The sequence below is a fragment of the Plectropomus leopardus genome, chromosome 18 (genome assembly GCF_008729295.1).
Source record: "Plectropomus leopardus isolate mb chromosome 18, YSFRI_Pleo_2.0, whole genome shotgun sequence".
Lineage (NCBI taxonomy): Eukaryota > Metazoa > Chordata > Actinopteri > Perciformes > Serranidae > Plectropomus > Plectropomus leopardus.
The window spans coordinates 1842150-1866356 of record NC_056480.1 but is presented as its reverse complement, the minus strand read 5'-3'; the positions used below and the strand labels follow the sequence as shown (position 1 = coordinate 1866356).

Below are 24207 nucleotides of genomic sequence, written 5' to 3'. Positions count from 1 at the left end.
ACTTCACAGATTAAGGCAGGAGTTTAAACACATTTTTCAAGTGCATACTGCAGGTTAAGGTAGGCTTTTTCAACAACACAGGTATGCTGTATTGTAAAGTCCTCAAAGGCTAATTGTGATTTGTGATATTAGACTTTATAGATTAAATTAAAACTGAACTAAAATTAATATTGTTCAGCTCTTTGGGTAATGCTTTGTGATTGGCCTAAAATGAACTAATCTGTAAATCACTTTGGATTGCCTTTAGGTATGAAAAGTGTTATAGAAATTTGTTTGCTTTGCTGTAGACTTAAAAAAATGAGAAAGAAAAGCTCCTTTGGCAGCTCACCCCTCGGTGTCCTAAACCATGCCACCACATGATATACCTGTGTTTCATACAGCAACCCAGTCTTTCCCATACATTGATTTATTTAATGTCATAGTATAGCATGTCAAAAAAACCTCTAAAAACATTGTAATATAGCATGTTGAAAAGATGACCAAAAACGTCTTAGTATAGTATATTGAAAAATGTCAAAATATAACAGCTGAAGACACATTAAAACAGCATGCCAAGATACGTCATAGCATAGAATGTTGCAAAGATGGCCAAAAACCCCATGATATAGCATGTCGAAAAAATGACCGACAATGCCATACTATAGTATTGCGCAAAATTAAAAAATATGACACGTCAATAAAAAAGCTGCAAACCACATGAAATTGCATGCCGAGACACGTCATAGAATAGAATGTTGCAAAAATGACCACAAACATCATAATAAAGCATGTCGAATAAACGGGCGAAAATATCATACCATAGTATGGTGTAAAATGTCAAAATATGTCCCAAAAACAGCTTAAAACCGCATAAAATAGTGTGCCAAGACACACCATAGTATAGAATGTTGCATAAATTGCCAAAAAACACCATAATATAGCATGTCGAAAAAATGACCGACACATCATAGTATGCTGAGGCACGTCATAGCAAAGAAAGTTGCAAAAACGGCCAAAAACACCACGAAATAGCATGTCAAATGAGCCAAAATGCAAGGTTATAGAATGGCAAAAAATTTGACATGTCCTAAAAACAGCTGAAAGCTGTTAAAAAACCACCCAAAGTAGTGTGTTGAGAAACGCCATAGCAAGAAAGAAGCAAAAAGGGCCAAACAACCCATAATGTAGCATGACTATAGCCTTGCATTTAGGGTCATTTTTTCATCATGCTATTTTATGGTGTTTTTATTGCAAATTTCTTTGTAATGGCGCGTCTCAACACCCTATTTAAGGAGGTTTTCAACAGTTTTCAGCTGTTTTCGCATATGTCAAATTTTGACATTTTTGCCATACTATAGCCTTACATTTTGGGTAACTTTTTTTGACATGCTATTTTATGGTGTTTTTGGCCGTTTTTACAACTTTCTTTGATGTCGTGTGTCTCAACACACTATTTCTGGAGGTTTTCAACAGTTTTCAGCTGTTTTGGGGACATGTCAAGTTTTGACATTTTTGCCATACATTTGCCTTGCAGTTGGGTCATTTTGTCAACATGCTATTTTATGGTGTTTTTGGCTGTATTTACAACTTTCTTTGCTATGGCGTGTCTCAACACACTATTTCTGGAGGTTGTCAACAGTTTTTATTGGTTTTGGGACATGTCAATTTTTGACATTTTTGCCATACTATAGCCTTGGATTTGGGGTCATTTTTTTAGACATACTATTTTATGGTGTTTTTGGCCGTTTTTGCAACTTTCTTTGCTATGGCGCGTCTCAACGCGCTATTTAAGAAGGTTTTCAGCCGTTTTTGGGACGCAGGATATTTTGACAATACTGCCATACTATACAATACTAATGGTGTTTTTCACCATTTTTGCAACTTTCTTTGCTATGGCGTGTCTGAACAATCTATTTAAGAAGGTTTTTTCAACAGTTTTCAGCCGTTTTTGGGATGTGTCCAATTTTGACATTTTTGCCACTCTATAGCCTTGCATTTTGGGTCATTTTTTTACATGCTGTTTTATGGTGTTTTTTTTGCCGTTTTTGCAAGTTTCTTTGCTATGGCGCGTCTCAACACACTATTTAAAAAGTTTTTCAACAGTTTTCAGCCGTTTTTGGGACGTAGGACATTTTGACATTTTTGCCATGCTATAGCCTTGCATTTTGGGTCATTTTTTTGACATGCTATTTTATGGTGATTTTGGCCGTTTTTTGCAAATTCCTTTGATATGGCGCGTCTCAACACATTATTTAAGGAAGTTTTCAACAGTTTTCATCTGTTTTAGGGGCGCATGACAAATTGACATTTTTGCCATACTAAAGCCTTGCATTTTGGGTCATTTTTTAGACATGCTGTTTTATGGTGTTTTTGGCCGTTTTTGCAACTTTCTTTGCTATGGCGTGTCTGAACAATCTATTTAAGAAGGTTTTCAACAGTTTTCTAGCCGTTTTTGGGATGTGTCCAATTTTGACATTTTTGCCACTCTGTAGCCTTGCATTTTCAGCCATTTCTTTGACATGCTATTTTATGGTGTTTTTGGCCATTTTTTTGCAACTTTCTTTGCTATGGCTCATCTCAACACACTATTTAAGAAGGTTTTCAACACTTTTCAGCTGTTTGTGGGATGTGTCAAATTTGGCGTTTTTGCCATACTATAGCCTTGCATTCTGGGTCATTTATTTTTTTTACATGCTGTTTTATGGTGTTTTTGGCCGTTTTTGCAAGTTTCTTTGCTATGGCTCGTCTCAACACACTATGCAAGAAGGTTTTCAACAGATTTTTTCAGCCGTTTTTGGGACGTGTCAAATTTTAACATTTTTCGCCATAGTATAGCCTTGCACTCTGGGTCATTTTTTCGACGTGCTATTTTATGGTGTTGTTGGCCATTTTTGCAAGTTTCTTTGCTATGGCGCGTCTCAACGTAGTATTTAAGAAGGTTTTCAGCAGTTTTCAGCCGTTTTTGGGACTTGTCCAATTTTGACGTTTTTGCCATACTATAGCCTTGCACTTTGGGTCATTTTTTCGACATGCTGTTTTTATGGTGTTTTTGGTCGTTTTTGCAAATTTCTTTGCAATGGCGCTTTTTCTACACACTATTTCAGAAGGTTTTCAACAGTTTTCAGCCGTTTTTGGGATTTGTCCAATTTTGACACTTTTGCCATACTATAGCCTTGCACTTTGGGTCATTTTTTCAACATGCTGTTTTATGGTGTTTTTGGCCATTTTTGCAACTTTCTTTGCTATGGCGCGTCTCAACACACCATTTAAGAACGTTTTCAGCCATTTTGGGACGCAGGATATTTTAACATTTTTGCCATACTATAGCCTTGCATTCTGGGTCATTTTTTTTTTTTTATATGCTGTTTTTGTGGTGTTTTTGGCCGTTTTTTGCAAGTTTCTTTGCTATGGCTCGTCTCAACACACACTATGCAAGAAGGTTTTCAAACGTTTTCAGCCGTTTTTGGGATTTGTCCAATTTTGACATTTTTGCCATTATTGCCTTGCACTTTGGGTCATTTTTTCAACATGCTATTTTGTGGTGTTTTTGGCCGTTTTTGCAACTTTCTTTGTCATAGCGCGTCTTAACACACCATTTAAGAAGGTTTTCAACCGTTTTTGGGACGCAGGATATTTTGACATTTTTGCCATACTATAGCCTTGCATTTTCGGCCATTTTTTTTGACATGCTATTTTATGGTGTTTTTGGCCATTTTTGCAACTTTCTTTGCTATGGCGCATCTCAACACACTATTTAAGAAGGTTTTCAACAGTTTTCAGCTGTTTTTGGGACGTGTCAATTTTGGCATTTTTGCCATACTATAGCCTTGCATTTGGGTCATTTTTTTTTTTACATGCTGTTTTCTGATGTTTTTGACCGTTTTTGCAACTTTCTTTGCTATGGCTCGTCTCAACACACTATGCAAGAAGGTTTTCAACAGTTTTCAGCCGTTTTTTGGGAATTGTCAATTTTGACATTTTTGCCATACTATAGCCTTGCTCTTTGGGTCATTTTTTCAACATGCTATTTTATGGTGTTTTTGGCCATTTTTGCAACTTTCTTTGCTATGGCGCGTCTTAACACACCATTTAAGAAGGTTTTCAACAGTTTTCAGCCGTTTTTGGGAAGTGTCAAATTTTAACATTTTTGCCATACTATAGCCTTGCTCTTGGGGTCATTTTTTCGACATGCTATTTTATGGTGTTTTTGGCCGTTTTTGCAACTTTCTTTGCTATGGCTCATCTCAACACACTATTTAAGAAGGTTTTCAACACTTTTCAGCTGTTTTTGGGATGTGTCAAATTTTGACATTTTTGCCATACTATAGCCTTGCATTTGGGTCATTTATTTTTTCGACATGCTGTTTTCTGTGTTTTGGCCGTTTTTGCAACTTTCTTTGCTATGGCTCGTCTCAACACACTATGCAAGAAGGTTTTCAACAGTTTTCAGCCGTTTTTTGGGACGTGTCAAATTTTAACATTTTCGCCATACTATAGCCTTGCACTTTGGGTCATTTTTTCGACATGCTATTTTATGGTGTTGTTGGCCATTTTTGCAAGTTTTCTTTGCTATGGCGCGTCTCAGCACGTAGTATTTAAGAAGGTTTTCAGCAGTTTTCAGCCGTTTTTGGGACTTGTCCAATTTTGACGTTTTTGCCATACTATAGCCTTGCACTTTGGGTCATTTTTTTTCGACATGCTGTTTTATGGTGTTTTTGGTCGTTTTTGCAAATTTCTTTGCTATGGCGCTTTTCTACACACTATTTCAGAAGGTTTTCAACAGTTTTCAGCCGTTTTTGGGATTTGTCCAATTTTGACATTTTTGCCATACTATAGCCTTGCATTTTGGGTCATTTTTTCAACATGCTGTTTTATGGTGTTTTTGGCCATTTTTGCAACTTTCTTTGCTATGGCGCGTCTCTGCACACCTATTTAAGAAGGTTTTCAGCAGTTTTCAGCCATTTTTGGGACGCAGGTATTTTGACATTTTTGCCATACTATAGCCTTGCATTTTTGGGTCATTTTTTTTTTTTCGACATGCTGTTTTGTGGTGTTTTTGGCCGTTTTTGCAAGTTTCTTTGCTATGGCGCGTCTCAACACACTATTTAAGAAGGTTTTCAAACGTTTTCAGCCGTTTTTGGGATTTGTCCAATTTTGACATTTTTGCCATACTATAGCCTTGCATTTTGGGTCATTTTTTCAACATGCTATTTTGTGGTGTTTTTGGCCGTTTTTGCAACTTTCTTTGTATGGCGCGTGCTATTTAAGAAGGTTTTAAACAGTTTTCAGCCGTTTTTTAAACGCAGGATATTTTGACATTTTTGCCATACTATAGCCTTGCATTTTGGGTCATTTTTTCAACATGCTATTTTATGGTGTTTTTGGCCGTATTTGCAACTTTCTTTGCTATGGCGCATCTCAACACATTATTTAAGAAGGTTTTCAACAGTTTTCAGCCGTTTTTGGGACGCAGCACATTTTGACGTTTTTGCCATACTATAGCCTTGCATTTTGGGTCACTTTTTCGACATGCTATTTTAAGGTGTTTTTGGCATTTTTTGCAACTTTCTTTGCTATGGCGCATCTCAACGCACTATTTAAGAAGGTTTTCAACAGTTTTCAGCCGTTTTTGGGACGCAGGTTATTTTGACATTTTTGCCAAACTATAGCCTTGCATTTTGGGTCATTTTTTCGACGTTCTGTTTTATGGTGTTTTTGGCTGTTATTGCAAGTTCCTTTGCTATGGCGCATCTCAACACACTATTTTAGAAGGTTTTCAGCAGTTTTCAGCCATTTTGGGGACATAGGATATTTTGACATTTTTGCCATACTATAGCCTTGCACTTTGGGTCATTTTTTCAACATGCTGTTTTATGGTGTTTTTGGCTGTTATTGCAAGTTCCTTTGCTATGGCGCATGTCGACACACTATTTAAGGAGGTTTTCAGCAGTTTTCAGCCATTTTTGGGACGCAGCACATTTTGACGTTTTTGCCATACTGTAGCCTTGCATTTTGGGTCATTTTTTCAACATGCTGTTTTATGGTGTTTTTGGCTGTTTTTGCAGATGACACCATCCTCATTGGACTAATTTCTGGTGGCGATCAGTCAGCCTTCAGGTGGGAGTTTGACCATCCTGTGACCTGGTGCGGTGAGAACAACTTTGAGCTCAGTGCTCTGAAGACAGTGAATATGGTAGTGGTTTTCAGAAGGATCACTGCCGCCCTTGCCCACATCACCCTCTGTGACTCCCTAGTTTCCACTGTGAAGTCTTTCCACCTTCTGGGGATGGACCATCATCACCCAGGACTCAAGTAGGACCTGAACATCAGTACCCCCCCACTGCCCACATGACACAGGCTCTAATCCAGCCGCAGAGTCTGAAAACATTACATTAATGTTAAGCTGAATCTGTTTTTATGCGTCACATTTACGCACACTGGACTGGACTTATGTGCACTGCCCAGTGCAATTTTGTACATATTTTTTGTGTCCTTTATATTTGCACCAAAACACTGAGTCACATTTCTTGTATGTTTAAATGTACTTGGCAATAAAACTAGATTCTGATTCTGATTCTTATATTTTGCCATTATTTGCCATACTATAGCCTTGCATTTTGTGTTGTTTTTGTGACATGCTAAATTATGGTGTTTTTGGCCATTTTTTTCAGCTTTCAGCTGTCTTTGGGATGTGTCGTATTTCGAAATTTTTGCTATACTATAGCCTTGCATTTTGGGTCATTTTTTTCGACATGCTATATTAAGGTGATTTTGGCTGTTTTTGCAACATTCTATGCTATTTTTAGCTGTTTTTGAGGACAAGTCATTTTTGACATTTTTCTCCATACTAAAGTATTGCTGTTTGGGTCATTTTTTAGACATGTCATATTTTGGTGTGTTTTTTTTTTTTTTTTTTTTGTTGTTGTCTTTGCAACGTTCTGAACAATGGCTTGTCTCTGCACGCTATTTCATGTGGTTTTTAGCTGTTTTCAGCTGTTTTGGGGCAAAAAATGTCAAAAAATGATATGTCTCAAAAACAACTGAAAACAGCTGAATACCACATTAAAAAAAACATGCAGAGACACGCCGTAGCATAGAATGTTGAAAAAACAACCAAAACCACCACAATACGGCATGTCTAAAAAACAACCCAAAAAGTAATTAGTATGGTAAAAATGTCAAAAAATGACATGTCTCAAAAACAGCTGAAAACAGCTGAACACCGCATTAAATAGCGTGCTGAGACATGCCATGGCAGAGACTGTTACAAAAACGGCCAAAAACACCACAAAAAAGCATGAAAAAACGACTAAAAAACAACAAAGTAAAAAAATGATTTGTCCAAAAAACAGCTGAAAACAGCTGAAAACCGCATAAAATAGCATGCCCAGACATGCCAAAGCACAGCATGTTGATTTAAAAGCCAAAAATACCCTAATATGGTATGTTGAAAAAAATGACACAAAAAGTAATACTATAGTATGTCGAAAAATGACATATCACAAAAACAGCTTAAAACTGCATAATATAGCATGCTGCGACACACCATAGCATAGAATGTGTAAAAAAAGAGCAAAAACACCATAATATGGCATGTCAGAAAAATTACCCATAAAACAATTCTATGGTATGGCGAAAATGTCAAAAAATGACATATCCCAAAAAGAGCTGAATACACCTGAAACCAGCAAAATATAGTGTGCTGAGACGAGCCATAGCGTAGAATGTTACAAAAACAGCCAAAAACAACATAATATGGCATGTCTAAAAAATGACCAAAAAAGTATTACTATAGCATGGTGAAAAATGTCAAAGAATAACATGTCCCAAAAACAGCTGAAAACAGTTGACAATCACCTAAAATAGTGTGCTGATATATACATTAGCATAGAAAGTTGCAAAAATGGCCAAAAACACCGTAAAAAAAAATAAGCATGTAAGATAAACAACCAAAAAAGCAATAATATGCTGAAAAATGTCAAAAAATTCTATGTCCCAAAAACAGCTGAAAACTGCAAAAAAGTAGCGTGCTGAGACACGCCACAGCAGAGAATGGCAAAAAAATGTCAAAAAAATGACATGTCCTAAAAAAGCTGAAAAACTGCTTAAAATAGTGTGCTGAGATGCACCATGGCATAGAATGTTGCAAAAACGGACAAAAACACCAAAATATAGCATGTTGAATAAAGCCTGCCTTGAGCAGTTTTAACCTGTTCCTACCATCTCTTGGTGTTCGCCTTGTCATCCTTCTGAGAATCTGGTCAACCATCAAAATAAACACTTTGTTTCCATCAGTCAGAGAAGATAAAGACACCTCACCTTTCTAATAAGTCATTGGCACAGCCCGAGGTGTACAATTATTTAGATAGTCCAAAAAATTCGTAATATAGCATGTCAAAAAAATGACCAAAAACATTATATTTTATGTTGAAAAATGGCAAATTATGACATGTCCAAAAAAACAGCTGAAAACCACATAAAATAGCATGCAGAGACACGCCATGGCATAGAATGTTGGAAAAATGGCCAAAACCACCATAATGAAGCATTTCAAAAAATAACCGCTGACATGCTATCTTGTTTTTGTACGTTTCTTCAACATTCAATATTATGACATGTCTCAACATGCTTTACTATGTGGGCTAGTTTTGCTGTTTTCAAGGACATGCTATATTGTGACTTTTTCATGCTAATTTTGACTGCTATACAGTGATCCTTTTTTATGTTACTTTGGATGACATGTTATAGTGTAACTTTCTTTTTTGCTATTTTAGATATTATGCTGTATTACAACTTTTTTATGGTAATTTTGATAGATTGTTAGATAAATATAACGGGGGTTCCCATCTTACCCTGCTGAGAGCCAAGAGGAAGTCCATCCCGCCAGATCGCTTCACACAATGCCGTAGTTTCCAGTACACCAGATGCTCCCAGGCAAATACCAGGAGGCTAAGGCCCATGGCCACCAGCAGCATGTAGAAGACCCCTGCCATGTTGTCTATGTCCAGCTTACTGCTCATAACCTGGAGGGGGAGATGGGATGGATTGGGGAAGACAGGAGGAAAGGAGAGGAATGGGAAACGTTATAGGAGGTGAGAGCAGAGAGAAGAGTTGCGTAAAAAGAGAGGCAGACGAGGTAAAGGGGAAACATATGAGAAGGGAGGTGCAGAGATGAGACAGGAGAGTATATTTATCACTAACGAGGGCCAATTTGTCTCTCAGACAGCAGATAAAAAGTTAATTACAACCAGCAGTACAATAGAGAATCCTTTGCTGTCACTGGATGTCAGAGCACACCATCTGTGATATTTTAGACCCCCTGTGCTTAGAACACTGATGCAAAGACCAAAACATGTCAGTCACCAAAAATATATGGTTCGCATCCAACAAAAAGCTTTTCAGCCAATTTTATTTATTCAGCTTCAACATTCAAGGCTCTCACTACAGCCAGGCTGCATTCACTTTTAAATCAGTGGCTATTATTTATTTGTATAACATCAAACTACTGCACATACATCCCTGAAAGACAGAGTGTCTGCCATCCTCTGCGAGACCTGTACTGAAGTGTTGTTAGGTGTGTGTTATCATCTAAAAGAACTAAAGGAAAAAAAACACAAAATGCAGGGTGACATCTGATCAGCAGCAGTTAGTTGTGTTTGGGAGCAAAACAAAATTAATTGGTATGCAGCAGTGTGGCTGTGCAATTGCCACACACACGCACACGTGCGCGCGCGCGCGCACACACACACACACACACACACACACACACACACACAAAATCAAACCTGGCAAGATAACATTAAAATGATGTGGAGAATCAGAAACTCTAGATTTTGTCAAGACTTAAACAGTTTTCCACTTTAAGCTTTAGTTTAAAAACAAACCAAGACAAGCACAACAACAAAAGAAGACAAGGTTGTGCAGGTGAGAATAAAAGACCCACCCAGGCCTTTAAAAACTCTCACCTCAATAAGGACAATAAATATATACAAAAGTCATGTAAATAAAGAAAACTAAACACGCAAACAAACAAATAAATAAACAAACATAGATTCATGGAAATGAACCAAAAACAATTTAAAAAAAAGTTTTCCTGCAAGCACCTTTAACAGGACAGATCACCCAAAATCAAGGCAGACATCTCTACAGCTGACACTTCAACACTCATTAACTCACTGGATAATCTAGATAAAAAACTAGAATATAGATAAAGAGGAAAAATATTTGCTGATTTTTGGGTGAACTGTCCCATTAATATTGGAAAAATCATCTCTTCCATAATGCCAATGACAGTATCACATTTATCAGTGAAGCTTAACCCTTTGAGACTTGGACAAATTAGCTCGATGCTACCCCAAAATAAGTATGTCTGTATGTATGTCAGTATGTATGTATAAGTAAATAAAGAAAACACAAACAAACAAGGAAATTACTTGAGAAAAATTGTTTTAAAACTAGTAATAATTCTGTAAAATATGTCATTATGATCGTTATAAATATAGTTTTGGTACATTTTCCCCTAGCTTCCTTTGAAACAATTTTCCAAATCTACGTATTTCATGCAATATATGGAACAATTCTTGTTGCTCATTAGCTTTTTTCCCCCATGTTTTTCCCCAAGAAAGTAAACCAATTTATTTAGATAACAAAAAAAGTGACGAGGATCCAGGTTTCAAAGGGTTAAGGTGACAATATTTAGTCAGACAAGCAGGATAAATATTTACCCTTTTTGTAGATAACACAGCTAAGGGAGGTAGAAAATGAGAAAGTGGCTATATACACTGATATACTATCTCTTTAAGGATTTTTTTCCCCCTCCAAAGTTATACAGGGTGAGGATGATGATAACTTGACAAAGTCTGGTTTTGGTGATACCAGGTTATCTGCCAGCGAGAATACCAGCAAAAGTGCCTTAATCTGGGGTCACGGTAACATCAGCACCATGGAGAGCGCTACTAACACTACATTGATTGAACAGCTATCACACTTCATTCCTTACTGACTAGCTGATTATGATTCATGTTAAACTAAATTTACTTTATTGTGAAAGTTAGTGCAAAGGCTGACTGAGAACCAGGCTGATCGAGAAAAGCAGAGAAAAGGCGTCAGACGTCATACCTCGATCTTATCGTTGTGGCAGATACCCGACAGCCAGAGACGCTCCAACATATCAATCTCATCTGCAAGAGAAAAGATGGAGGGAGAATAAGGAGATCAAACATAGGAGCAGCTAAAAGAAAATGACATAGAAAAGGAATAGCGAAGGGAAAAGCAGGTTTACAGCTCGTGATGGTGGGGCAGAAGCAAGAGAAAAGAAAGGAATTTGTGGAGTAAAAGCCAATGCGGGAGTAGGTGTTAAAACAATACAGAAAATAAAAGAGACAAACATTAAAAGGGGATTACTGCCCTCTTGTTACAAGAGCAAGGTGTTTGATCCCCCGAGGGAGAAGAGCGAAGCAAGAGAGCGAAAAACTGAAGATGTGAAGAGAGAAGAAGGCAAAAAAACAGGACAGATGATGAAATGCAGCATGAGGGGAGAGAAATGAGAGGGGAAAGTGAAACTTTGCTTGTATGATGTTGAAAAGAGAGGAAAATGTGACTGATGGAAGTGAGCAAGGAAAAATAGCTTATATAAGGGTTAGGACTATCTTCTACAAGCAATCAAAGATATATAGCATCTTAATGTCTAAAAACAAGTAGACTAGTGTTATGTGTTTTGTTGAAGTCTGTTGTTAAAATGATATCTGTAATTTTAATCAAGGACACCATCTGTGTCATTTGGTTACCATCACCTGTCAGTGTCTTATACATGCTTAGGGACTGGCGTCTGCAAGAAGCTGTCATAAATTAACTTTTAATCCAGTTTTAAGGTCCAAATATGGTAATTTCTTAAGGTCCAGCGTGTAGGACTTAGGGGAATTTATATATGTCAGTCAGTCAGTCATTTTCTGTAACCGCTTGTCCTCGTAAGGGTCGTGGCGGGGCTGGAGCCAATCCCAGCTGTCATCGGGTGGAAGGCGGGGTACACCCTGGACAGTTCACCAGACCATCGCAGGGCCGACACATATAGACAAACAACCATACACACTCACAGTCACACCTAAGGACAATTTAGAGTCACCAATTCACCTGAGCTGCATGTCTTTGGACTGTGGGAGGAAGCCAGAGACCCCGGAGAGAACCCACGCAGACATGGGGAGAACATGCAAACTCCACACAGAAGGGCCCCTGTTCCAACCGGGATTCGAACCAGGAACCCTCTTGCTGTGAGGTGCTAACCACAAAGCCGCCGTGCCGCCCAGAATTTTAATATGTAGGCAGAAATTGCATATAATATCCATAACTATGTTTTCATTTTATTAATGACCTGAAATTGGAATAATTGTTTTTTTGTTGTTTTTTTAAAACTTTAGAATGAGTAGTTTATTAGAACTGGTCCCTTCATTTATACACCATTTATGTACAAACATAGAGACTTATCATACTCTTCTGCCTTTTTAGACTCATCATACATTGTTTCTCATGGTTGTATCTCACTTGAACTATGCTACATTGACACCATGATCTCCAGCGACACTGCTCCGTATCGTCCATATCCATAAGCTTTCAAAAAATGTGAACAAGTATGGACAACGTGAATGCAAAGCACAGACAGGAGGCTCTGGCCATGCTAATTTCGGTATCTAACATAAAGCATAAATGAGCAGTTACTCTGAGTCTGCCATGTTTCTACTATAGCACATTATGGATATATCAAACACTGACTCCTGATGGGGTTTTCGCATTTACGTGTCGGCGACCAAAGTTCCCCTACATGCTTGGAACACAGGAGAAAATTTAGTTGTGCAACTTCATTGCCAGATGCTTCTAGACCTTTAACAGGATGAAGGATTTTAATAACTGGACATTGGGATCTTAAGTTATCAGAGACAATGATCTACTTCACCATTAATTACATTTAATCAGGAAGTAGGCCATTCTGATAGAGATTTTTTACCTGTCAAAACAACCTACGCCACCTGACAGAATGACCTGCTCCACATTTACTTACATCTAGGGACAATAGACTGTGAGTGACTGAAATATGTATGTTTTTCAAACTTTTATGTCTTTTTTGTTGTAGTTTTCACTGTGATTGATGGTGTTTAAAGTGTCTGAGGAAACAAAGAGGAAAGCAAATAAATCCTCAGAAAACATCAGTACAAAAGGTGGCCATTAATTCTTTGGACCAGTGTAGTGACATCATTGTTTTGAAAGTTCATTATGCTACAAATTACAAGCACAGAAATATATAATATGAATGGAAGATGAAAAATCAGAACACAGGGGAGAGGCTAAGGAAACGGTGGCAAGAGAAAGAATTAGAGGCCATTTGCAGAGAAAGTCGTGAGACTGAAGAGAGAAATTACAGGCGGTGAGAGAAGCCCTTTGAAGCTTCTTGTGAAATGGCCCGGCATCTGAGGCGGGCACGCTCAGGGCAGAGCGTCGCGACAGCACATGGGAGATGAAAGGGGCGGCACGCACACAAACATTACACTCAAACTGTCACACGCGCATGATACACACTCTGAGCTGCAGCGTAATGGGACTCTCAGCGTCGGATATCAATGCATTAATCAAAAAGAATGAAGCAGCAGGAAAGAAAATCAGGATCAAATGTACAGAGGGACTTTTGGAGATAGATGTGCGGCGACCCGGCTGCAGAGGACTTTTAAACCTAGCACACACAAACACACTGTCATGCACACACACCACCATGCACTCTGAAGATGTCCCAGTCAAGGGAAGTTCCAATTCCCAGTGCTCACAGTTACAATATTAATCGACCTCTGGGTTAATTAACGCTGTCTGGAAACCCCTCCATGAAGTGCCGCCACACGGATTAGACCACCACGGCTTAGCCATGTTGACGGAAACGTCAAATCCTCTCAAACAAAACACCAGTCTGACACCAACATGAATCACTGCGTGCCACATTTCACTTCTCCAACAGTCATGTGTGGGAATTCAAACGTTCCTTGACAGCTAAATTAAACCGGGCTCAACTCCATCGACCCTGCCTCCTCTCGCCGCACTCCCTGCACACATCCCCACAATGGAGGCTAATACGCATGTTCATTCTGTGTGCAGCTCGCTCCCATAATCTAATTTATTGAGTTTCAATGAGTACTCGGATGATTTCTCTCCTCCTGTCCGGCTCTACGCCTCCCTCCCTTTATCTCCCTGTAAATACGTTAATCATGGCAGCCAGCGGCGCTTAAAGCTGCTCTTTGGGAAAAATCTTCCCCACAAAGCGGTGACAGACAGGTGGAATTTTGGCTGTATCCTCTCTCACCTGCTCCGAGGAGGAAAATGCCACAAGTAAAGAGGGCACACAAATGAAAAAAGCAGAAGTGCAAAAATTGAGGGGGAAAAGCCGCAGTGTATAATTAAATTCATGTTTCATTTTGTTGATTTTTGACAGCCAAGCAGTGATTGGGGAACAATTCAATTCAGTTTCATTCAGTGGTATACTAACCTCGAGAACGTGTTTGTCTCCATTTAATAGCTTTACACTGGTCAGCAGTGAGGATTTAAAGCTCACTGATCTTCAATCCTCTCTGTGGCATTATAAATAACAACTCCTTTATCTAATCTGTGCAGAAAAAGCTTTAAGGGAAACTGTATTATGAGCTGGAGAAGGTTTATAGGTAGAGGCTCACCTGGAATACCTTAACAAGGAGGCAAACAGGAGACCAGGGTATCAGAAACTTAAATTTAATGCTTCAAGATCATTTTAACAAAATGTAAGACTGATTTTTGGACTGCCGTCTTTTCTTAGTAGTAGTAGTTTGTGGTTATGAGGAGAGGGAGGTTTTATGTAGAACCATGGTTATTAGAGTAAGTTAGCTCAATCTATATTTTACCAACAAGTGCAAGTATGAAGTAAAAAGTTTTAGGTTCAGTGAAAAGTTTAAAGACTTGTAACATCAGAAATGTGGACTTTCAGGCAAAACAGCTTGAATCATTTTGACAAAAGACATAAAAGATGGATGAATGAAAACATCCGCTTAATAATGTAACACATTCTCATCTCAAGTTGTCACATGTCATTGTTCTGTCAGTAGACTTCCACATCTATGCATTACCCTCTAGGTATTCTTCTGAATCTGCAGTTGATGTTATGGGATGCCGTATACAATGTCCACAAAAGCACATGGTTAGGATTTGGCTGTAAAGGCATGGATGGCTAGGTTTAGGCAAAAGAAATGGGTGGTTAGGTTTCAGAAAAAAATGTCACGTTTGGCTCCCAAGTGAAAGTCCAGGGTTTGTTTGATCCATCACCATCCCTCCCCTCCGTCCTATAGGCACCCTCGCACTCCTTATTTTCTGTCGTTACCCGCAGCATTTATACCTGATGCCATTCAGCGGTGTATCATTTGTCCACAATGGGTTTCATCGGGCTGCGTTATAAACTGCTGCTATCTGTTAACATATCATATGGACACACCACGTGCAGTCTGGTCTACCAGCAGTGTTTCATAACACAGATAACAAAAAAAAAACTCAAGTGGCTGATCCAACAAACCTCAGACTTTCATGCGGGACTCCGCTGTTTGCTTCCTGTCTCAATCTGATGTTTTTGGGGTTTTTTTTGTTTTGTTTTTTACTCTGTACCTTCTCCTAATCCTAACCACCTGTGACTTTGTTGTCTAATCCAAACCATCTGTGGCAGCATGTGCATTTGTTGACCTGGTGTTGGTTGCCATGTGCTTTTGTTGCCTAAACATAACCACATGCAGTGTAATCCCACCATGTGCATGTGTTGACATCACATTAGCAGCATCTCGGAACATCATCAGCAGACCCAAAAGGATACCCAGAGCCTAAAATGTTGATGTGTAAGTCAGCTGCAAAGTGGCGACATGTGACAAGTTTGGGATGAGAAGATGTTGGACTGACAAAACTACCAACTGTGTTAGAGACTCCCTGCCTGTAATTGGTTGTTTTCCTCCATTTGCAGTGAATTTCAAGCAAATGCCATTAAGAGCACTACAAGGAGAAGGAACATGTTTTTGTTTTGTTTTTTTCACAAAGTCTCTATCCAATGTACTACTGTGTCGATGTAGTGACACTTTCAGCAAATATGACAAAAGTTACTTCTCAAGCATTACCAACCACAACTTCAAGCCAAACTTGGCCAGAAACCACTGTGGTGCTTAATGTTTCAGCCTGGCTAAGCTAAAAAAAAAAAAAAAAATGATCCTGAAGTCAGTGCAAAATTCTTCCCACATGGAGCCTCACTTGCCCATTGGATGCTGTCGCTATTTCAGCTATGTAATATCAATTCCAAATATCCTGCATCAAGCAAGATACATGATGCACAAATATTAGTAATTACCGAGTGCAAGTTTTTGTTACACCGACAAATGTTGTTCTTTAAAGTGGAAAAGTCAGTCAGCTTGTTGACAAAGAAATTGCTTTGGTCTAGTTCTATGTCATATTTCAAAAGTTGTTCAGTTTCATATTTCATTAGATTTTTTGGAGGGATTACATTTCATCCTCAGTGACACTCTGAACAGCACCAATATTCAGTATATGAATATCTGTAGATGAAGCAAAAGTGAACTTTGCAAGGAGAGAACTACTGGACGGAACAAAACACACAGAAAATGATTTAGAGTTACTTCATCAGCTTTTTTGTGAGTGACAGAAGTAAATTATATGAGTTGCTTTCCTTGTGTCATCGCTGTTGGAAAGAAATTGTTTTGTGAAAACTGAAAGTGTTTTTTGTCAGTCAGCCCGTAAAAGCACAAATAATAATAATTGGACACCCAGCCTGTCAGACAGTTCATGTTTACAGGGGGGAGACGTGGTGTGTGTGTGTGGGAAGTGCTGAAGTCTAATTAATTTCTGGGGAGATGAATCTCCAAAAATATATATCTCGTGAAGGGTGCCTCTGCAGGGCACTCAGAGTTATGGGGGTTATCAACAAGTCAGTGCCAGTATATTTGTCCAACTGCCAGAACAATTTTAACTTTAACAACCATCTCATCTTTTATTCTACCAACACAAACACACTGTGAGGGGACTGGAGACAACCAGGGTGACTAAACATTGATGACTTATTGACGTAATTTTTACCCAGAGGAACAGAGTACATATATCAAATGTGCAAGTAGAGATTAATATTATAGAAGTGCTGCTGTATGAGATAACGTTGGGTGAATTTAGGTAAAGTGGGACACATTTTTTTAGCCTCAGTGCCGCCGACAGCCGAGGATGAAGGCACTATGTTTGTCTGTCTGTTTGTATGTATGTACCATTCTCGTGAATAGAAAATCTGAAGAACGTCTGCAGGAATTTTCGTCAAATTTGGCTTAAATGAACACTTGGACTTAATGATAAATTAATAAGATTTTATTGATCATAAGTCATAAGGTACTATGACCTTTTTGTCTCAATTTAATTTCTTCAAATTAGGTACCAATGCCACTTGGACTTAAAGATGAAGTGATAAGATTTTGATGGTAAAAGGTCAAAGTGACAGTGACCTTGTGTTAGTCTTATTTTCATTAAAGCAATATCTCAAGAACACCTTGTGGGAATATCTTTAAATTTGGCACAAACATCCAGTTGGTCTCAAGGATGAACTGATTGGAATTTGGTGGTCCAACATCAAAGGTCACTGTGACCTCACAAAAGATGTTTTTGGCCTTAATTCTAGTATTCATTAACATAATGAGCAGACAGAAAACAAAAATCAAACATGCCGACAACAGTGATGCTGTCCAGTTTTTCAGCAAAACAAAATTGTGTTTATTGTTTCATTAGTACCTTAAAACAGCAGTTGTAACTCTCTATTCCTCTAGCTTTCTCTCTCTCTAACTCTCTCTCTCCTATAACAGTTATGTTCATACTGGTGGCCTCTTTCCCATTTTGTTACTTGCAATTACATGACGAAGTGTCTCGGGCAATGTTGTAGAGTAATGCAAAAATAATGTAATGAGTTGTGTCAATAATTACTTTCTTCAGAAAGCAATTAAGTAAAGTAATGCATTAATCATTTTAAAAGTAACGAGTTATGTGTAATAAAATACTTTTTTAGCGTAATGACCCCAACACTGCTGAGGTGTATGACAAATATCACACTAGAGGCAGAGGCTGTTGTGTTAACGGTCATTCTAACCAAGCCTGTTTTGATTCTGTGATGCCGGCATGCTGTCTTAAAGCACACAGCAGAGTGGCATTTTGCTGCTGTTGTTTAGATCTGTCTTAAAATGGAAAGGTGGCATAAATAAGGGACTTTGTAGTGGCTCTATTGTGCAATCTCTGTGTAAAAAGGGCTATTGTTTAGTAGCACAAAATGCTGCAGCAACAAACCCATATCAGTTTTGCTCATCTGTCCCAATACAGCTGAACACCTTACCTGAATTTACCCTACAAACGATTCTGTGTCAGAAAGTAAAAATCATCTTTTAAAGGAATATTCCTGCCGTTTCCTGTCTTTGTTTATGCGTTCGTTTATTTGTTTTTAGATGTTGATCCCAAGTGATCTGCGGGTTTTGTTTGACTGTGTGGAACCAAACTAAACATAAAAACAAAATTGCAGGTTCAGAGAAATCTCTGCGCCTCTATTCTCAGTCTGTAAAATTAAAATCAACATCCGGGTCTCTGAAGATTCAAAGCCATCTGAACAAAAAAAAAGAATGAGGAGGAAAAAGGAAATCAATTTCCCGAGGGTGCATCACGCTACCATCCTCTGTGCCAAAAGCATTCACATTTTCTTTTTACCCTTCTTTTGTGTGTGAGGTGTTTTTATTGGCTGTGCTCAGTCAGCATGAATCAATGTGAGTGACACAAAGGGGAAGTGGAGCAGAGGCGAACTTTGGATATGCGCTGCCGTGGGATTTGAGTCCAGGTGCAGCATCAGCAGTTGTAACAGTACATATTTCTGTATCTCGGTCCTTCGCAAGCGCCACTTTGAAGACAGTTTATTTCTTGGAAGTCGTGGAGCCAAGCGGGACTTGACACACAGCTTTCTCATCTTCAAACGGTTTTCTTTATCAAAAGTGCTGCTGTGCATCTGCTCGCCAACTGGGTCTCTTCTTTATGTTTTTAATTCATGGGGGGTCAGCAGCACTCCGAAAAGAGGGTTCAACTACTATTACAGCTTGTAACTAAAGGGAACTAAAGGGACAATAAGCTTTATAAATGTCAGAATGACAATGATGGTTGTGCTGACGACGGCGTGATTGGCCCTTATGTCATCAAAGAAAACATAACTGATATTTGATATTTGATAAAGAAATACAAAGAAATATATTTTCAACATATGTTTTTGTAATATATTGTAAGATTGGTGCACAGTATGCCTGGAAATGTCATCTATCTATCTAATAAATAGCGCTAGATAGAATAAAATTAGTTTTTCATTTTGGGGGTGAACTGTCCCTTTAAAATGAACTTCAACAGAGATGTTGACAAACTGTAAGTCAGAAGATGGGAGAAAGGCGAAGTGTGTTTGTATCTTACAGCTTTAGAGGGTGACTGGTGCAAAGACGAAAACAAGCATAAACAACAAATAAGTAAAAATAAATGCGTTTATGCGTTTATTATAAATAAGTGATACGAGCTGTAAATGTGCATAATCAAAGAGATGAGACAGAAAACATGTGATGTGCTGCAGAATGAGTGAAGACAGAGACAGTGAGAGTGTAATCTGACAGCTTTTACATGGATCACACCCCTCGTCCTCTTCCTCTGTCCTTCCTCTTCAAACCCTCCTCCTCTCCTTTCTTCACTCACTTCCTACCCTCACCCATCCAGTTACACCTTCCCTCATCCTCACTTCTTTCCTCCCCATCTTTCTGACTCCAGTCGAACTTTGAACTTTGTGCTCTTTTATCCCACCATCACGTGTCATCCCATATACTAATAAATCTGTTGTTGAACCATAAAATAGAAAAGCAACGCTTTTGATTGGAGGGTTTTGATTGGATGTTTTATACTTTTGACAGTGTTGTTTTCCAAGAAAGTCCAAGAAAAATTATTTTTTCAGTTGGATGCAGGCAACTACAGGCAGCAGCTTTCTTTTGCTTTTTTTAAACTGATTTTTTTCTTTTTTTAATATCTGTACACATTGCAAAAGATGACCGGCATTTTCAAATGTACTCAATTTGGACAGTGAATTTCGAAAAGCCACATTTTTTGGGGCATTAACACATTTCCATGTCAAGTCAAACTTGCCAGTGTTGACATGGCTTAAAAAAACAAATTTCCCCCCTCTGTGCTTCCAGCTTGGTCTTAATAGTTTTGTGAAAATAGTGCAGCATGCAAAATAAAATACAGAATGTTTCTCACCCTCCTTAAAAAAAAAGATAACACGCAAATCAACTTGGCAAGAAAAAGAAAATATTTGATTTCCAAAACGAGCCATAAGACTGTTCCAAAAATATGAGCACTCTATGTTCACTGTTTTGACAGTTTGTCTGGCTCCGTTTATACAAATACTACTACACTGTAAAGTTTACAGAAAGATTGTGTTAATGGTTAAAATAAATCAAAGTCAGACCTCAACTCTGCCTCAAAATACTTAATTTACTCCATGATGGGCATAAAAACAGTTCTGTTTATACCAAAAAAGATTTGTTTAGATACGCTCTTATGTTTGAAAGCTTTAATTTGCAAGACTGATGACAGAAACCTTACTAACCTCTTCAAGCCGGGTTGGTGGTTTAAATTTTGGCGCCATTGGGTGAAAATCTTATATGATAAACTCTAAGCATTTTAAAATTCAAGTGGTCTGAGAGAAAATGAGAGTTCTTAGGAGAGTGAGAACGATCACAGCCTTTCAAAACATGTGGGATCTGCACGAATTTGGGTACATATATTTTATACTTATGAGCTTTTTTTTGAGAACTGCCTGAATGAGAAAAGCTGCCATTTCACATTCTGCTTCAGACTCTTTCTTCTTTTTTTTTTTTATATAGCCATATTTCAGCCATCAGTTTACCAACATGGACCTAACGACGAGCCAACAGTTCCACATAACAAATAGATGATTACTACTCTCAAACCTTTATTTAACCAGATTGGTCCTGTTAAGATTAATATTCTCTTTTGAAACTCAAGGAGCTGGTGTCATTAAATGTTTTTTTAATCTTAAGTGAAAGACAGATTTTATAGGATGACGATGTTTTTAGCTGCCTGGTTGTACAACCGACTCCCAGAAAGCTCTTTTTTGACTCACAGATTCTCATAGTTCTCTCTTAATGCATATTTTAGTGCTTGTACAATGTGTTTTGTCTCCTTTTGTGTCTCTGTGTGCAACTTTGTGTTTTCACTGCTCACTCTGCAACAGATTCCAGGCTGAGGGAGCAGAATACCCAAAAGCACTTTTTCCCAATTTCTGTCCACGCATTTGGGACAGATAGCATAAAGAGGAACAGAGAACACAATGAATACTGTCCGGTACTTTTCTACATGGTAAAAATGAAAAAAAATGTCTTACCATCTCCAACCAGCTGCAGCAGAGCCAGATCCAGTGGACGTTTCCAGCGGGAGTTCTTGTGCAGGGCAATGCCGTAGCCTGTAGTGGCAAACACCTTACCGGAGCCGATGGTCATCACCTTGTGGAATAAAACACACAAACATAAGAATCCCCAGACGGCCTGATTCAAGAAGACAGATGGTAATGAGAGAATGAAAATAAGCTTCTTCTTCTTCTATTTATTTATTTATTTACTGTCTATAGTCCCTGTTGCAAAATGCAAAACAGTTGGCTGTTCTCTGAAATCAACATCCCAGACAATCCCAGCACTTGGATATTGTTTCAGTGGAGGAATTAATATAGATCCACATCAATTGTAATAATTACTGCTGCAGTGGCTGTTGTGTGAAGCTGCTGGGAGCTCAGGCCTCCCACAGACCTTATTACAAATGATCACCAGGCAGGATTTTCATTCTCGCTGTGGGAGCTGTATCGAATGTGAACTAATAAATAAATCAACACCAGCGCTGTCCAAAAATGACAATATTAACTAGCTACAGGCAGCGAGGGACAAATATGAATGCGCAGGGTGTGTTTGATTTATTTAACGCAGATGTAGCGCTTGTAGAAGTGCTCATTTGGCATGCTCCTGTTGCAGGTGTTCTTCCCTCAAGAAGAGCCAGAGCATACCTAGGATCTTTGGTAGCACACAATAGCTGCAGGGTACGAGGGGGCATCAACAAAAGCTGCCACTATGCATGAACATGTTACTGTGCGGAGCTGTGAAAACGACAGAGATCTATTTCTTACCTTGCAGCCCTCGTCCTTTCTGGCCATATAGTTCAGCACCGCAGCGTCATAAATGAAGGCATCCAGTTTCCTGCAGGGAAGGGAAGAAAGGGAGGGAGGAAAATTACTACAGAGAAATGGAAATCACTGACCTGGAGCTAAATGACAACAGAGGCAGTGCAACTAGTGCACAAATGACAGAGATGATGGATAAAGCAGCACAGGGACAATGACTGTCTAAAAAGAAAACACACACTGAAGGCAGAGGAGCTCCTTTCTCTACACCTTTTTTGCACCAACAGTCAACAGTTGCACTGAGCGCTATTCATCATAGTGGAGGCAGAGATGTCAATTCTCTTCCTGCAGTAGCCTCAAAAGACCAGAATACAATGCAGCAGCAGGGGAGGCTGTAATGCAAGTGTGGTGGCGTCTCACTGTTGCTCAGCAGGAAAATATTGTTACTTTCATGGTCTTCTAAGAGCACTGCTGTCACCTAATGTTGTTTATTATACGGAAAGAAAATAAAATTAGTTATTATTAGATGAAAAACTCAGAGAATGTGCCTCTTATGATGTCATTTCAAAATATAAAAATGTGATTTATGCTCTTGGTGCAGCATGTAGGCAGACAGAGAACAACAGGGAAAAACACAAACAAAAAAAAACCCTTTTACATTATTTCAATATGGTTATAGCAACACTGCTACCCTGTGGGATCCATGCCATAAAAGAAAAAGCAACCAAAGTGATCAGTCTTCAAACACATTTCTGTTTGTTCACAAGTTAAACCAGATATATTAAACTACATGTAGGTTATAGTGCATTATGTTATATACAGTTGTGAATTTGCAATAACTTGCATGAGTGATAAGATATAAAAAAATCTAAATCCCAATGTTATTTTGCAAAAGTGTGAAAAATTGCAATTAAAACAATTAATTATTTCTTAATTGCAATGTATCAAACCGTTACATCTGTACCTTCCTTATGCTACAAATATGTTGAAACTTTGCTTTTTTTAAACATTTTAATCTGTTTTTGTCAATTATACGTTGCAACAATGCCGTGGTCTAACGTTTGATTAGGTTCAGTGATAAAAAAAAACCAAAAAAAAAAACACTTAGATAGGGTTAAGAAAACATCATGTTTTGGCTTGAAATACTTGGTCTGGATGCTGCAAAGATAGCTGGGAATGTCCAAACTTGACTTAAAAAAATGTGCACTTTTTCACCCTCTAAACACAGCTTGAAATTTTGCTCGTTAAAAAATACCTGCTGGTGATCCTGTTACTCAAAATAATCCACCTTGCTGTGTGCTATTTATATGAGAACTGTTTTCTTATACAGAACTATATCCACCGACCGCATCGCTGTGCAGAAGGAGGAGTGTGTCTACTCAGTCATAAGAGGCTCGTGACAGCATGAGATGTAAACTTAGCTGGCTTAGTGGTGCTAAGAGAGCTAGCAGGAGATGCATGCTTCCTTCTGCACTGTGATATGGCTGGCGGGTGTAATTTGCTAGAAATAAAATAGTTCCTTCATGAAACTGCTCTCAGCTCTTTTTTTGCGCTTTGAGCACCACAAGCCAAGTGCCATTTGGTTCCATTATATCCATTATACACCAAATCAATCTAGACTGATTAAAAACACCACAGATTAGAGGAGAAACATGATTATCACTTTTAGCTGAACTGTCCCTTTGTGATAGGAAAAATGATCCTTTTGCACATTGTCAATATCAGTATCACATTTATCACTGAAGCTTAAGTTAATAATATTTAGTAAGACACGCAATATAAAATATTACTTTTGTCAAAAATAACAGACAAACAGGAAAAATTGTTTTTATTTTGGGTTGAACTGTCATTTAAACTATTAGTAAAATGTTATTTGAGTGTGATTTCAGATCTGGAGTCATTGACTACATAATGTCTCTCAAATGACGAAGCTTTTCATTGAGTTAAATCAC

The 24207-nt window shown here is 38.3% G+C and overlaps 1 protein-coding gene across 1 annotated transcript in view; it reads right to left on the bottom strand.

Annotated features, from left to right (window-relative positions):
• Positions 1-24207, bottom strand: part of LOC121958119 (glutamate receptor ionotropic, NMDA 2D-like) — a 147345-nt gene that overhangs the window by 7373 nt on the left and 115765 nt on the right. Inside the window, 4 exon segments of the mRNA XM_042506990.1 lie at positions 8832-9002; positions 11098-11159; positions 21473-21590; positions 22262-22331. Coding sequence (XP_042362924.1) covers positions 8832-9002; positions 11098-11159; positions 21473-21590; positions 22262-22331 — 421 coding nt within the window.